General features: G+C 47.3%; 2 protein-coding genes and 1 long non-coding RNA gene across 4 annotated transcripts in view; 1 reads left to right on the top strand and 2 right to left on the bottom strand.

Moving 5' to 3' along the window:
• Positions 1-2,952, bottom strand: part of Syce1l (synaptonemal complex central element protein 1 like) — an 11,989-nt gene extending 9,037 nt beyond the window's left edge. The window contains exon 1 of the mRNA XM_031341498.1: positions 2,845-2,952. Within this exon, the coding sequence (XP_031197358.1) occupies positions 2,845-2,911 (67 nt within the window). The 5' untranslated portion in view covers positions 2,912-2,952. The remainder of the gene's footprint in view (positions 1-2,844) is intronic.
• On the bottom strand, positions 2,845-10,574 carry Mon1b (MON1 homolog B, secretory trafficking associated). 2 transcript variants are annotated; one of them, XM_031341496.1, is made up of 6 exons: positions 10,450-10,574; positions 9,890-10,047; positions 8,089-8,448; positions 6,793-7,612; positions 6,313-6,460; positions 2,845-4,218 (listed from the first exon to the last, which is right to left on the bottom strand). In XM_031341496.1, the coding sequence occupies exons 2-6, from the start codon at positions 10,035-10,037 to the stop codon at positions 4,018-4,020; spliced, it is 1,677 nt and encodes a 558-aa protein (XP_031197356.1). In that variant the 5' UTR covers positions 10,038-10,047; positions 10,450-10,574; the 3' UTR covers positions 2,845-4,017. The 2 variants fall into 2 exon arrangements, with proteins under 2 accessions (XP_031197356.1, XP_031197357.1); XM_031341497.1 differs by lacking the exon at positions 10,450-10,574 and having other exon boundaries at positions 3,713-3,824; positions 4,129-4,218; positions 9,890-10,337.
• On the top strand, positions 3,006-5,264 carry LOC116070226. Its single transcript, XR_004110315.1, has 4 exons — positions 3,006-3,129; positions 3,270-3,407; positions 3,590-3,790; positions 4,133-5,264. It is a non-coding gene; the product is annotated as an uncharacterized LOC116070226 (long non-coding RNA).
• Positions 10,575-14,010: the final 3,436 nt, after the last annotated feature.

Here is a 14,010-nt window from a genome sequence, read left to right as displayed (position 1 = left end):
TGTTTTGCATTTCTTATTTTTAAATTCTGTAACAATTTCATACATGTGTACAATGTATTATACTGTGAGGTTCTAATGGACCCACACTGGGAAAGGGTCACTTTTATTTTGATTAATTTTTGTGATGTTGTAAATCAAGTTCAGAGCCTCACACACACTAGACCAGGACTTTCCTAGCTAAGCTACAGAATTTAACCACTGTCAGCCACTCAGTGACCATATTTTCACTATTTAGAAAAAAAAATATATTTCATGTGTCATTTAAAAAAATCCATACTCAATCACATTCTAAAAACCTTTGAAGAACTGAAAATTTTCCTTCTCTGAATCTCACTGCCATGATACAATCATCTCTGATAAATTGGTGCATCTCCTTCTGAGGCATTTTTATTATTTAAAATGATTTTAATGTTTTGCCAAGAAAGAAAAGCTCACAACAGAGAAAGAAAGCTGTTGGTTTTCCTGACATCTTATGAAATCTTTCAGGCAGAAAGTGAGGCCATGATGAGTCCGAGTACTCAAGGCCATGGTGCTAACGGCTAACATCACCCAAACTTGCTTCATCTTCAGTCATACCGAATACAATTCACAATCATCATGTAGAATCTTCAATACTCAGATCATACTTAGTGTTCTCCAGCTGGCATTTGCAACTTCTGGAAAGGCTCCATCCATGGTTTTCCTCTTTCTGCCTTTTTACAGCTTGTCATAAGACCCAGGGTAACAAGAAAAAAAAAATTTAGCTTTATATCTTTTAGTGATGTTTTGCCTTGTAGGTGTGTCTGGTCCCAGTGGAGGTTGTCAGATCCCCCGGAACGGGAGTTAGAGGCAGCTGTGAGACACTGTGTGGGTGCTGGGTATCAAACCTGATCCTCTGCAAGAGCAGCCAGTGCTCTTCACTACTGAGCCATCTCTGCAGCCCCGAGGCTATAAAAAATTTTAATGTCTAATTTAAAAAATTTGAGACCTAGTAACTCTGTGAACTTAAAATAATATCAAAAAGCCTTCCTTGTTACAAAAGAAAAGAGGCTGAGGAAGATAAATCCCCATATAACATTTTATTTTGAAATTGTTTCAGATGTACACAAAAGTCATAGAAATAAGCTGTGGTACTCTATCAGCATCTCCATGTGTTGAGTGTTTGTCATCTGTAAGTTGTAGATAGTATGACCCACTAGTCCTTAATACTCCAGTGCCCATTTCCTATGTACGGAGGCTCCAGGTACCTGCACAACTTAAAATCTGGGTGTTAACATTGGTCCCAAGGGTTGCTGCTCAGCCTTCCCTTGTCCTGTTATATTATAGATTACACACCACTACCTATTTTCTAAGAGATAAATAAAACAATACATCACAAAGGCCTCTGTTTTGCTCCCCTCCCTCAAATCCAAGGCCCCCTCCACAATTATCATCAGTGTGCTTACCTCAGATGGTTTTCAAGGAGGTGGCCTTGACAGGCATACCCCCTCCTTTTTTGTTTCAATCCTGATATTCGATAATAAAAATAAACCTTCTGGGGCCCATCTTTTTTTATGAGCAATTCTAATAAACAATTTTATCAACTGAAATTTACGTTTCTCCACCTTTTCTTTTTTTTTTTAAATCTACAATCTGCATGGATACACCTAGATCTGGTCAGGCTTCGGATCGCTTCTTCTAGCTCTGCCTGTTAGTAACGCACCACTGGCCACCCTTGGTCCACGCTTGTGCCATCTGTCTCCTATAATTACCTAGCTTGGAGGTTGCAGATGTGGAACAGCATCTGCTGAAAGCATAAGCCTCTACCAGAAGGCCACTGGGGTTGTATAGCATCCCCCTATGGCCAGTCAGTGGCTAAGAAATGTGACCTGATACACCCTCTTCCTCTAGTGCCGATGAACTCCATTATTTAAACTTTGAGGAATTTGAAAGGTTGATGCTAAATGTTTAAATCTCTGTGGCACTGTGTCATGTGCTTAATAAAATGTGGCTTGTCTGATTTCTATTCTTTGAAAACAGACACCCAACATGTGGCTCCAATTTAAGACAAATTCTGTTAAAATGACTTCATTATTCAACCACTCTTAAAAAAAAAAAAAAAAAATAAAGGAAAAGGTCCCGGAGTAGGAGCACCAAGCAGGTGTTTCAGGTGCCCAGGGAAACTGCAGGGTTTGCCCTTGAAGGTCACATTCATTGTTTTGGAATCTGAATGAACAGGTCTGGCAAGATGCCCCCTCCCAAGTTTGGTCATGTAATGACAGACTGGGTGTTAAGGAAGGGGAGGTGGAGACAGATACAAGGACAAAGACTGAACACCCGATGACACAGGATCGGGGCCCTTGGTCACACTATTTCCTCTACTTTAGAATGTTTAGAAAATTTCTATAATTAAAACAAGAATGCACTTTTAGTGAGATCTTCTCTTCCAGTAATTTCTAGGCAGGACTCCATTTCCTTGGCCCCAGTGAGGAAGAGAAACTGTCATTACTGAAGTCAAACCAAATTTGACAAAAGTGGGGAAAACCATGCTCAAGAGCCTTGAGAAACCCACGTAGTGATCTAGGCTGGCTGAGAAGTGACAGGAGTTCCTTCCCTCAGCTGTGCAGCAACAGAGAAATTGCTATCCCTATCACTATCCCTCCCGACTTGCTGAGTAATGGGTCTTGAAATGAACTACTTGCTTAAGATATTTAATATGGTCAATAAAGTTGGCAAGTTAACCTAGGTGATGAGAACACGCATGTTATTTATTTCCACTTTGTGGAAGTTATAAGTTTCAATAGGCTAAAAAGTTTTTTCCTAAAAAAATTCACAATTATCATGAGTCGAAGCCTCTTTCCCATCTACCCTGTCAGCCCTCACTACCTCGAGTGTCTTCAGCTTTCTCAGCTTCCACCCACTCCGCCATCAAAGGCTCCAGCTCCGCAGCCATTTCCCAACGTGGGGTATCTGCGCATGAGCCTCGGAAGAGCAACAGCAGGGAAAGGCAGCGCGTGCCACTACACTTATTGTAGGAAACCAGGGGGTGGGGCGTCACAGGTGTCTACTTGGAGCAAGCGCAGAATATCTGCAAACTGCAACTGCTAGTTTACGTTTGCGCGCATGCGCGCAACCTCAGGACCGTGTCTCTTAAAAAAGGCTGGAAGCCAGGTAGTGAGCAGTTGAGGTGGGCTGTGAGCACAAGCTCTTTAAGGGCTCTTCTTTAGGTTGTTACTGCAAGCGTCCAATGTCCAGAATATGTTCATGCTGGGCATCAGCACAACACATTTCCAACCCCTGTCCGTTTACAGATCTCCACTAAAAGTTACAGAAGAAAGCGAAAGCTTTAGCGGCTAAGAGCATCTTTACAAAGCTGAATCCCGGCTCATGGATGTAGTCAAGTAGCAAGTTTTACACAGGTGGACGCTGGAGGCCACCCTCTTATTCGTGTAAGAAACAGCCCCACATGGTGGGGCTTTGGTCTTTTGGGGGGTTCTTTGTTTTAAAGTAAGGAAAGGGAAAAATTATGGGGGAGGGGAGGGAGCATGAAAGACAGAAGAATGCCTCAAGGGATTCAGCTTTAGGCCCTTTCTATATAGTTTTTGTGTATTTTTTTTTTAAACATCCATAGGCTGGTTTCAAGAACAGGCTAGCCCTGCATTCCAAATTCTAGAGCCCTTGTGGGTTTCCCACCCCAGCCCTGAGGACAGCCTCAGCCCAGTCTCAGGTCTACTTGGAATAAGGACATGGTAGCAACCTGTGCTGCTTAGAAGAGGCTTGGCGGAGACAGCTGGTGACAGAGGGTGTGGCGGCATTCAGGCTGCTTGAGGAGGTGAGGCAGGGGACAGAGGAAGCTTCCCACTTTCCTAGACGTGGAAGAGAATGAAGGGGCTCAGAGAGAAACCTGTGTCCCTGGCTGCTGTCACCCTTCTCCCATTTGTGGGCAGACATCTTGCCCATCTGACCAGGGAGACGGGGACCAGCTCTGCACAGACTTCTACCCACATTTCCAGAGTAGACACAGAATGTAAAGCCAAATGTGGTCGATCCACCAGTTGTTCAGAGGCCTGTGAACAAGCCATTGTTGGGGGCCTGTTCCGCTGAGGTGGATGGGGGTGTGGAGTATTTGGGTGGGTAACGGATGAAAAGCCGGTCCTCTTCCTTCCTTACCCAGCGCAAGAGCTTCGTCACTACTAAGATGGCACCAGCCTTGGTTACCAGGGGGCTGAGGCAAGTATAGAGCTCAAACTTGGAAGTCACCTGGAGAGAGGGGAGGAGAGAGTCAGATGAGCTAGAGCTGGTCATGGACAATTCTGTGTTCCCAAACCCAACCCTGTGTGCTCTGAAGCTTGGGACACATGCTTGGCAGCAACCGGATATGGCAACCGGATATGGCTTTCTGGGCAATCTGGTATTCATCCTATCAAAGGCAGACAAGAGGCCAGCTGGATCAGCAGCTTCAACTGGGTGATTCTGACTCTGTGTGTTTCTTCGTATGCTGATCCGCAGATTAGAGATAATGTAACAGCAATACTGGAAACTGAGTGAGCAATCATTACATCCATGGCTGTCCTTGCTCCTGCCCCTGTGGTATCATCTCAGCCTTGCAGAGTGGAAGATTCAATGTGATCTTCACACAAACATGAGGCCCAGCCCCGAGGTCTCCAGGACCTTCTCTGTGCCACTTCCCACCACTCTGCCCAGTGTTCTCTTTCTGCCCCAGCAACTTTGGCCTTTCTTCTGCTGTTTCTCCAATCCAGCCAGCCTCAGCCTTGCCTCACATCCTGGCCTTTTCCCTATGCATAGGCAGTTCCTCCTCTAGGGACCTCTAGCTCACCACGTCCTCTCCACTTGGCAGCCATCTTTTCAGCAAGCCTTCTCCCGACCACTTGATCTAAAACCCTGGAGTTCCTTAGAAAAAGACGGTAGTGTTCCCTGGCAAAATGGCTGAGTCCAGAAAGGATGTAGTATGTCAAGTAAGCTGTACTTGTACGTGACAGAGATGTGCCAATGGGAGACAGGACCCAAGCTACCTAAATCAGGGAGTCCACTAGCTAAGTCCAAAATAACTGCAGAAAATGCTAGAAAAATATTTTACACTACTGAAATCAAGAACAATCTCAAGAGGCCATATTTATATAAAATATAAACTTCTGGGCCAGTGAAACGGCTCAGTGGAAGAAGGGGCACCTGCCACCCAAGCCTGACAATCTGGTAGAGTATGGATTCTCACAAGCTGTCCATTGACCTCTACACTCAATATACATGTGCGTACATGCATACTAAATAAATAATAAATGTAATTTCTAAGTTAAAAAAAATCCAACAAGAAGGCTGTTCTTATGTAGAGTCCCAACTATAAATGTAAAAAGTGGGGTGGTTAGACAAGCCATCACCAAGCACTGCAAGTTCAAGTCATAGAGGCATGTTAAAATGCATGAGGAAGTATATGTCTAAACCCCACAACTACACAGGCCATGGGTGCCATGGGTTTGTGCTAGTTACAAAGAGGAAACACTATTGTACATGTGTGGCTGACTCCACCTTCCCTGAGAGGGCCGAGCTGGTGTCATGGGCCCTTCAAACAGTGTGCTTTACTGCACGGCCTCTTACTGTGACCATGCTGGAGCATGAGAGAGCTGAGTCAGGGCACTCTAGAAGCAAGTTTGTAGATTGATGGCATTTGAAAGTTCCAGGGCCACAAGTCAACAAGCTCGTGGAACCATTCCAGAACAAATGAGACCAGGGAACATGAGTGCGCGAGTGAAAGGCCTCTCTGTGGTGATTCTTTATACAGGCTTTGCCACCTCCAGCTCTAAGATTACTTAAAAATTAAAACAACCATCCTAGCCTACAACAATGTTGGATCCACATTAATATACACTATTATTTAATGAACCTGTTGGGGGAGAGGTCTCACTCCCTATGGGACTGCCTGCCTGGCCACCAGCCTCCCTCTGTAGCTGATCTTTAACAGACTCACAGGACAGTCTGTGAAAGTAGAGGGCACAGAGCAGTCCTGAACCTGCAATGGTTAGGGAGAGCTGAGGCCTCTAAACTGGTAGAAGGGAACTGGCAAGCTCAGAAATAGTGGAGATGGGATCCTTGAAATTCAAAGACCCTGACCTGGTTGCTAATGGGGGGAAACCAGGAAATGGCAGGGCTAAAGAAGAGCTGAAGTTAGTGAGAAATTCTTCTGTAATTAAAGACACATGTGTCCACAAGGTCAGTGGTGCAGACAAAGGCAAAACCTGTGCACGTTCCGGCAAGCCTGTGGAGGTGCCAGAAGGGATCATGACAGGGAAAGCAGGCTTGCAGGAGGGAACTAATTTGCTGATAAGCTGATCAACTCACCCAAGCCAGCAGGGTCTCTTTCTCAGCCACATGGTAAATGAGGCGCAGGGGCCGGGAGGTGCTGTGGAGGCGAGCATGCAGGCGGTGATACAAGTCGGACAGTCGCTGTCGCTCCTCCTCTCTACTGTATGGGGCCTCTAGCTCGGGACTGCAACAGAGGGAGGCAGTGGCATGGTGAGTCAGAGCCTGCCTCCCCTCTCAGGCTAGGGACTGTAATTGATTATGGGGCTCAGCCTCTCCCATTAGACTTGAGGGTTTCTAGTGGTTGTAAGCCAAGCACCTCCATTAAACTAGGAAGGAGAGTCTTTCTCCCACTACAACAGGGGAACTCCTTTAGGTTGGTGTTCAAGCCTCTGCCATCAGAGAACTGTCTGCTCCCCATTTCTAAAGCATGGCTAGCTATCTTTCCTAACTCATGAGTATAAGATGCTGATTGTCTTGGCTAGACATGTCTTCAATCAACCTGGAGTCAGGGCCCACCTGGTAAACTGTGGCAGCTGGCGGTGTTGTTCAGGGATATCCAGTGGCTTATAGAGAAAATGCCGGAGGCCAGGCGCTCCCACAGCCTGCACACTGTAGGCAGGGGCATTGGCTGCTGGGCCATTAGAGAAGTTGGCAGCCTCTCCAAGAGTACGCAGGGCACCAAGGTTGTGCATCCCATCTTCAACTAAGCGCCGGCACGCAGCCATGGCATGGAAGGCTTCACGGTTGGTACCAAGCAGCAGCAGGCAGACAGGCATGGAATCCAGGCGGGCCACATAGGCATAGAAGAAACCATCTGGGTTAAAGCGAGGCAGGCACACAGGTGCCCATGCTTCACCTGCCGCGAAGGCTGGTGCACCCACCCAGTCAAGCAGCAACTGTAGATCAGCTGGGTCCAGCCGGCACTCCGCCAGCACATTCCTCTCCTGGGCTGCGGTTATCAGTCGACCGCCAACAGCCAGCACTGATAAGGCCAGGCCTGGAGCTGTACAGCGCCTCAGCAGTGTGCCCAGGGCATCCCGCAGTGGACGGGCCAGAGGCACACAGCGCACAGCGCCCAGGAGCAGGGCACCTGGGTCTTGCTCCACACTATCCAGGAGCCGGTCCAGTGTGCGCTCTGAGCCAGCCAACAGGCGACGGAGGTCGTAGTTCTGCTTATGTGCGAAGATGCGGGCCACGCTTGCACGCGTGAGTGTGCTCACAATTTGGGCGTGTACTGCAAGCAGCTCACCTCGTAGCTGTGCTGCAGACTGTGGAGTCCGGGACACAGCCACCAGCAGGAGTGGACCCTGCTGCAGGAACACCAGCTTGTGGTCCTCTAGGGAAGGAAGAGTGGGTAGGGTGGACACAGACCAGGAATGATCCCGGGGTCAGAAAGGACACTTTTCCGAAACACTCTCCAACACTTACAGCACCTGGCCTGACTGAGCTTGCGCTCTTACTCCGCCAGCACCAAAATGAGGGCAAGGATAAGCTAGGGCTAGCGGGACACTTGTGGGGATATGTTGGCTCTGGAGGTACCAGGTAATTTAGACACAGGAGTCAGGTGGTGAGATGGTGAACTGAACAAGGATTCAGACAGAGCCAGGTCATACAGTCTACCTCCTCACTCCTAGACAACCAGGGGTGTGTGCTGCCAACCAGGTGGGGGACCCCCAGACAGTTACCCTGACCCACTGACTCAATTCTGGTGGGTAGGCAGGTGTACCCATTGCTAGTTATACAGACCTCTAACCCCCCAGCCATATTCCCAGCCACCAGCCCGCCACTCTGAGCCCTTTCCTCTTCACTCACCAGCATAGATGGCACGGATGGCATCTCCTGCACTCTGCACAAAGGACACCAGGGCTGTCATCACACCCATGGTAGCTGACAGTGCCTCCACGCTACCATACCGTGAGTAAATGGGCTTGCCTGCCTCACTCAGCACGAACACGTGCTTCCGTTGGCTGCGCCAGTCCTCATCACTAGGGTCCTCATCGTTGGAGTCCCCTTCACTGGGGTCTTCTCCCTGACCCTCAGAGCTACTCTCAGGTTCTCCAGGGGGACTGCTGTTGGAAGCTGCAGTTTTCCAGTGCTCACAAGTGCTTGATGCAGCCTCAGCCTGAGGCAAAGGTGATAGGAGGCTGGATGGCTGGTCCTTGGCCTTGGATCCTGAAAAGGGAGCCTTGAGTGGCTCATCTTCCATTAACTTTATATTTTCCACAATCTACCAAATCTTTACCAGTCCTCTTACCCCCAGCGACCCCCACACACTGACAAAGATCTCCCCATCTTCCTAGCTGCTCAGTGAACATGGCTGACAATGCTAGACCCTTATGTCCACTAACACTAAGGTGTCAATGAGCCCCACCCTAAAACACAAATAACCCAACACGTTCTCACGGTCCTTCATTGGCCCCTCTACTATTCCCTTTAGACACTGCCATTCCCAGGTCTTCAAAGCACCCCGCTCTCTGAATGACTATTAATCTCCTTATTTACAGTGGCTCTTCCTTAACTCCTTTGACCCCCCTTTTTTATTCCCCTGATGTGTACTTACCCCTCAGCGACCACCATTAAAATGCCTCTACTGACTCTCCTAACCCCTTTCCACCCTCATCCATACCCACTGATGCCCACTGACTCTTTTGGTTAATCATGCTTCCAGTGATAGGCCTTATTTTTCCCATGACAGTGGCCATTACTAAACCACTGACATCCAGGTCACCAGGACTCCCCTAACCTTCAGCCACTCCCCCTATTTACTTCTGCTGTGACATTAACACCCAAACAAATACACATTAACATCCCTGATACCTTAGTCTTCAATAACCTTTACATAACAGTTCTTATTTTACTCCAGGTCTGTGCCCCTACTCCACCAATGGCCACCATTAACAATCACTAACCCACAAGAGTTTCACTGTTTCTACTGTTCCTCCCGCGCCCCCCCGGGGGGGGTTATCACTTTAAATCCCATAATGAAGCCACCTGCTTCCTTCCAGAACAACACCCATTCCCACTGCCTCTGATGTCTACTGACTCACCCAATGACAATCACCCATTTGCAACACCATCTGATTTTCTCGCATTCGATGTTTTCATATGTTCTTAATTGTGCATTGATAATCCCGGGTTCCCAAATACCCAAGCAACGTGTCTCCATTCCCATCACCTGTCAAGACAACCTGTTTGGGACCCAACTATGCCCTTCTTGATTCTTTAAGGATCTATGCTCAGGTCAAGTACATTCTAATTTCCCTACAACAGACGAGTGTCCCAGGATGTGAGAACACCAAGGTTAAAATGGAACTGTTCGGGGGAAAACAGCACAGTCCATCTTCCTAGCCTTGACCACCACCCCGCCCCACCCCATAGAATACATCTGTAGAGGCACAGTGCTGCCCCTCCCGGACAATAGCTGACACCCATTGGCTTCTATGTCACTTCAATTAAGTCAGCAAGTCTCTGTCCAACGACTGACCCAGCTAAGCTACTTTCTTGAGTTCCCAGAGATTGCCCACTGGTCTTCTACTGATCTCTTCCCCACTCAGCTGGCAATGACAACAACCCCCAGGGATTACTTCCGAGGCTTCACTGAGGGAAGCTATACCTGTGTCCTCCGGGTCCCCATCTCCGGGATCCAGCGTGCTTGAGTGAACCCCTTCACTGTCTCCAGCCTCCTCTCTGGGGAACTGCGTGTCCACCAAGTCCTCCACGCCCCCGGGGGCTGGGACAGCATTATCTCCTTCGGCCTCCATCTGCACATCCCTGGAGAGAAGGGGAATCGAGGGTGACGGGCAGCAAGAGAAAACTTCTTAAAAGCCTTCAGGGAGCCAGACCCCCTGGATACATTCCTAGTGCGGTTTCCCCTACGGTTTTCGACAGGACGCGACATCCGAAAACATGACCAAATACTTGCACCCTCCGGCACTTTCGGATGGGTGACGCTCCGCTGGGCTTCCGCAAACACGATACATGAACACCTGTTTCAACCTCGGATCTCAACTGGGTGGACAGCAACACTTTCAGGAGCCGCCGCGGCACCACACTTCCTGGTGTGGTGGGGATTTGCCACACTTCCGGAAGCGACGCCTCCCGGGACACTTCCGGTTTCAGGGCGGTATTTACTCCCCGGAGTGCCAATGGCAGCCACACGCTGCGTTCCCTCACCGTAAAGATAGCGCGGGACTCTCCCGGAACTCTGTGGAATCTGCGCGTCCTTCCACCGGACGCAGCCAGGGTCCGCTGTGAAGTGGGGCCACAGTGGCCCACTTCGTGTACCAAGGGCTAAGAACTGAAGGGGGCGCGGCCTGGAATCTACTAGGCCAAGGGGGCGGGGCCTAGTTCCTCTCACCCAATCTAGAGTAGGCTCTCCCTTATGTCCCGCCCCATTCTGGTTGAGCCTCCGCAGAGAGTGTGTGTTAATTGGTGAAGGCCATTGCTCATCCCTTAACTGACATCTCCCTGTTTCTAACTGAAACCCCAATCCTGTTCCGGTCTTTGCTGGAGCGAGGTAGTGCCAAACCAATGAACTCGCGTCCCCAAAACTAGGGCAACTTCACTATCCTTTATTCAATAAGAGAGGCAGGGCGGAGCGTACGCTTGACGGACGGTCTCTCTTTCCAATCCGAACGTCGCGCGCAGTCCAATCAGCCTATGGGAATCGGATGCTGAAGCAAGAGGCGGGCTCTGCTTGTGGGACTGACTCTTGGGATTCTGGACCGCGCCAACCTGTAAGGGGAAGCCTACGGAAACAAAAACAGGCTGCTTAGAGCTAGTATGTGCGGGCAACACGAGCGCACCCCACTAGCAAGGAGAGGTTCAGTGGGCTGAACCATCTAATCAGTAGCCTAATCCTGTGGCGGGGTAGGGGTGTGGTTCTCAGGGACCGCTGCGTTCTGGTTGGCTGAAAATTCTGCCGCACCTTCCTCCGCGTATCCCCATTGGCTACTATGTATGATGGACCAGGGGCAGCAACAGCCGTAAGGAATCTTGTGCACCTAGAAGCTCTCTCTTCCTTAAGGCTGCTGAGTGGGGATGTGGGTGTCTAGGCGGCCATAAGTCGCTCCAAGCTAAGTTTTGTTTATTTTGGTTTTGAGTCAGAGGCTCCTGTATAGCCCAGGGTGGCCTTAAACTCGCGATCCTTCTTCTTCAGCCTCTATCTGCCCCAAACTCAAGTCAGGGTAGATTACAGTTCTGCGCCAGCACCTGGCTATGCCTTCAGTTTTAAATTCCGGGTGTGGATGTACCTGCTCTGGACGTCCAGGTCCGTTTCTCTGGGTCTTTCTGTACACTGGTCTTTGAGACTGCTTGAGCCTCGCAGTTTGTGTCTCTGAGCGCTACTATATTATTATTAGAGAAAATGGAGTTAAAAATAATACCATGCTGGCATAAAGGTCGAGGATTTGTTTTGGATGCAGGCTTTCAGGTATCCCGGGCTGGCTTCTAACTCACCAAGAGCCAAGGATTACTCTGCTTCCTACCTCTGTTTCCCCAGTACTTGCAATTACTGGTTTGCCCTTAACACCAGGTTTGTGTCGTGCTGTAGTGTGAACCCAATGCTTCATGATTGCTGGGCAAGCATTCTACCTAGTAAGGTACATCCCCAGCTCCAAGATCAAGGAGGTGTCATCAGCCAGGAGACATAACATCTCGAATATTTGGATACTTAAAGACAAAACTTCAAAGTACCTAACTGTCAAGTTGACAAAATATAAAGGAAAAAATAACACATAAGGTTAGGTGATGATTTCAACATTCTGTGCTCACTAAAAACGGCTAAAACTGTTGGCCAAAATAGATAAATATTTAAATCTAAATATCTAATAGATATCTAAATAAATAAGGATACAGAAGATGTGAACAACAGCCAAATTAACTGACATTTATAAAAAATATTCTGCCCAATTACAACAGAGTAGACACTTTTTTTTTTTTCAAATACACATGCTGGACCAAAAAAAAATGTTAAATATCCTTTTAGAAGCTAAATCTTTCAGAGAAAATTATTTGATTAAAACAGAAATTGTGGATATTGCTAACAGAGAGCGGAGAATTTTTCCAACAGTCGGAGTCATCATCATATGATCACATGTATGGCTCAGATATTAAATCTGTGGGATATTAAGGAGTATCTTCAGCTTCATGAAAACAGAGGGAATACACGAATGTGGAGATGTAAATCATGAGTGCTCAAGGGGAAATGTTCAACTTTAGATGCTCACACAGGTATGGGAAGAGACACCCATAACCAGTGATCTACACGTGAACCTTAAGATGACAGGAAACAAGAAGGAAGCTAAGCCTGCAATAGAAAAAAAAAGATAATAAAGATGAAAGTCAGTGAGAGAGACAACATACAGTCGAAAGAAATAATGTAGTAATTCTTTTTTTTAAAAGGTCAGTATAGTTACTAAAATGTATGCTTAAATGATGAAACCAGTGATCAATAGGATTGAAGAATAACATGATTAGAGGTATCTAGACATAATACAATATTATAAATTAGCTTTGATTTTTTAAAAGAGTAAAGTATAGCTAGATAGTCTTGCTCATATCTAAGGGATACTAGACTAACTCGCTAGTGTGAAGAGAAGGTTAAGTGACTGGCCCTGTAGATACTCAGTCTCTCACTCCCTGTCCCAGGTTTGTACCTCACTGGAAACCTTTTGCTCTTGTTCCAATATTAGAGGTCTTAAAGACCTTCCTTAGAACAATGGTTCTCAACCTGTGGGTCACAGCCCCTTTACAGGGGTCACCTAAGCCCATCCTGAATATCAGATATTTATATTGCAATTCATTACAGTAGCAAAATTACAGTTTTGAAGTAGCAATGAGATAATTTTGTTTGGGGATCACCACAAGACTAGGGACTTCATTAAAGGGGCACAGCATCAGGAAGGTTGAGAATCACTGCCTTAGAATGTGTAAGTTGGTAAGATGTCTAGGAACCAGTGGGATTCAAGGAGAGGGAATAGTAGATCACATTTGCTTGCATCAACATAGTTGTTTTTTGCAAGAATGACCAGTAGATGGCAGAAAATCCACATGATAGAGACTTTCCAAGCTCCACTCACTGTCCAGTGAAAGACACCAGTGTATTGTCTTCAAGAGCTTAGCTTCTCACCTCCATGACAAGAATCTAAATCTGAAAATGTCTAAGGCTCTTGTTTCTCTAAAGATTAAGACTCACTTAGAGGACATAGTCTACTCTGAAAACTCCTTTTCAAGGGGCTTGACTATGCTATTTCACACTTGTTAGGAGAATGATCTTCCTCATAGCAGAGATTGACAACCCAGAGTGGTGAGTCTCAAATGGTAAGAGAGATATATAGGGGATAATTTTGCACAAGGGAAAGCTCACCTGTCTGAAATCCGCTGAGATAAGACACTATTACGGTTCAGAGTAATGGGAGCTGGTATTTGTTCAGAACTCTGCAGTAGGCAGAACTGATAAACATTAAGGAGGAAGGTAGGGTGGCTGATGATATAGCTTGGTGGTTAAAAGGACCTGCAGAAGACCCATGTTCAGCTGTTAACAGCAGAATGTATTAGAAATGTCAGGCAACTCCAGTCCAGGGCTCCTGACACCTTCTTCTGGTCTCCATTTCCATCCACGTTGTATGTGGGATCACACAGATGGGAAAATAAAAATAATGACAATCTTGGAAAAGAAACAGAGAGAGAGAGAGAGAGAGAGAGAGAGAGAGAGAGAGAGAGAGAGAGAGAGAG

The sequence above is a fragment of the Mastomys coucha genome, unplaced genomic scaffold (assembly GCF_008632895.1).
Source record: "Mastomys coucha isolate ucsf_1 unplaced genomic scaffold, UCSF_Mcou_1 pScaffold22, whole genome shotgun sequence".
Lineage (NCBI taxonomy): Eukaryota > Metazoa > Chordata > Mammalia > Rodentia > Muridae > Mastomys > Mastomys coucha.
This window is presented reverse-complemented; position numbering and strand designations above follow the sequence as displayed.

Excerpts from the sequence above, each read along its gene's own strand:
- Mon1b (XM_031341496.1), bottom strand. The coding sequence starts at position 10,037 with ATGGAGGCCGAAGGAGATAATGCTGTCCCAGCCCCCGGGGGCGTGGAG. Across the intron at positions 6,461-6,792 it reads CAGCTGCCACAGTTTACCAG|TCCCGAGCTAGAGGCCCCAT; the intron begins GTGGGCCCTGAC and ends CCTCTGTTGCAG. Across the intron at positions 4,219-6,312 it reads AAGAGACCCTGCTGGCTTGG|GTGACTTCCAAGTTTGAGCT; the intron begins GTGAGTTGATCA and ends CCCTCTCTCCAG.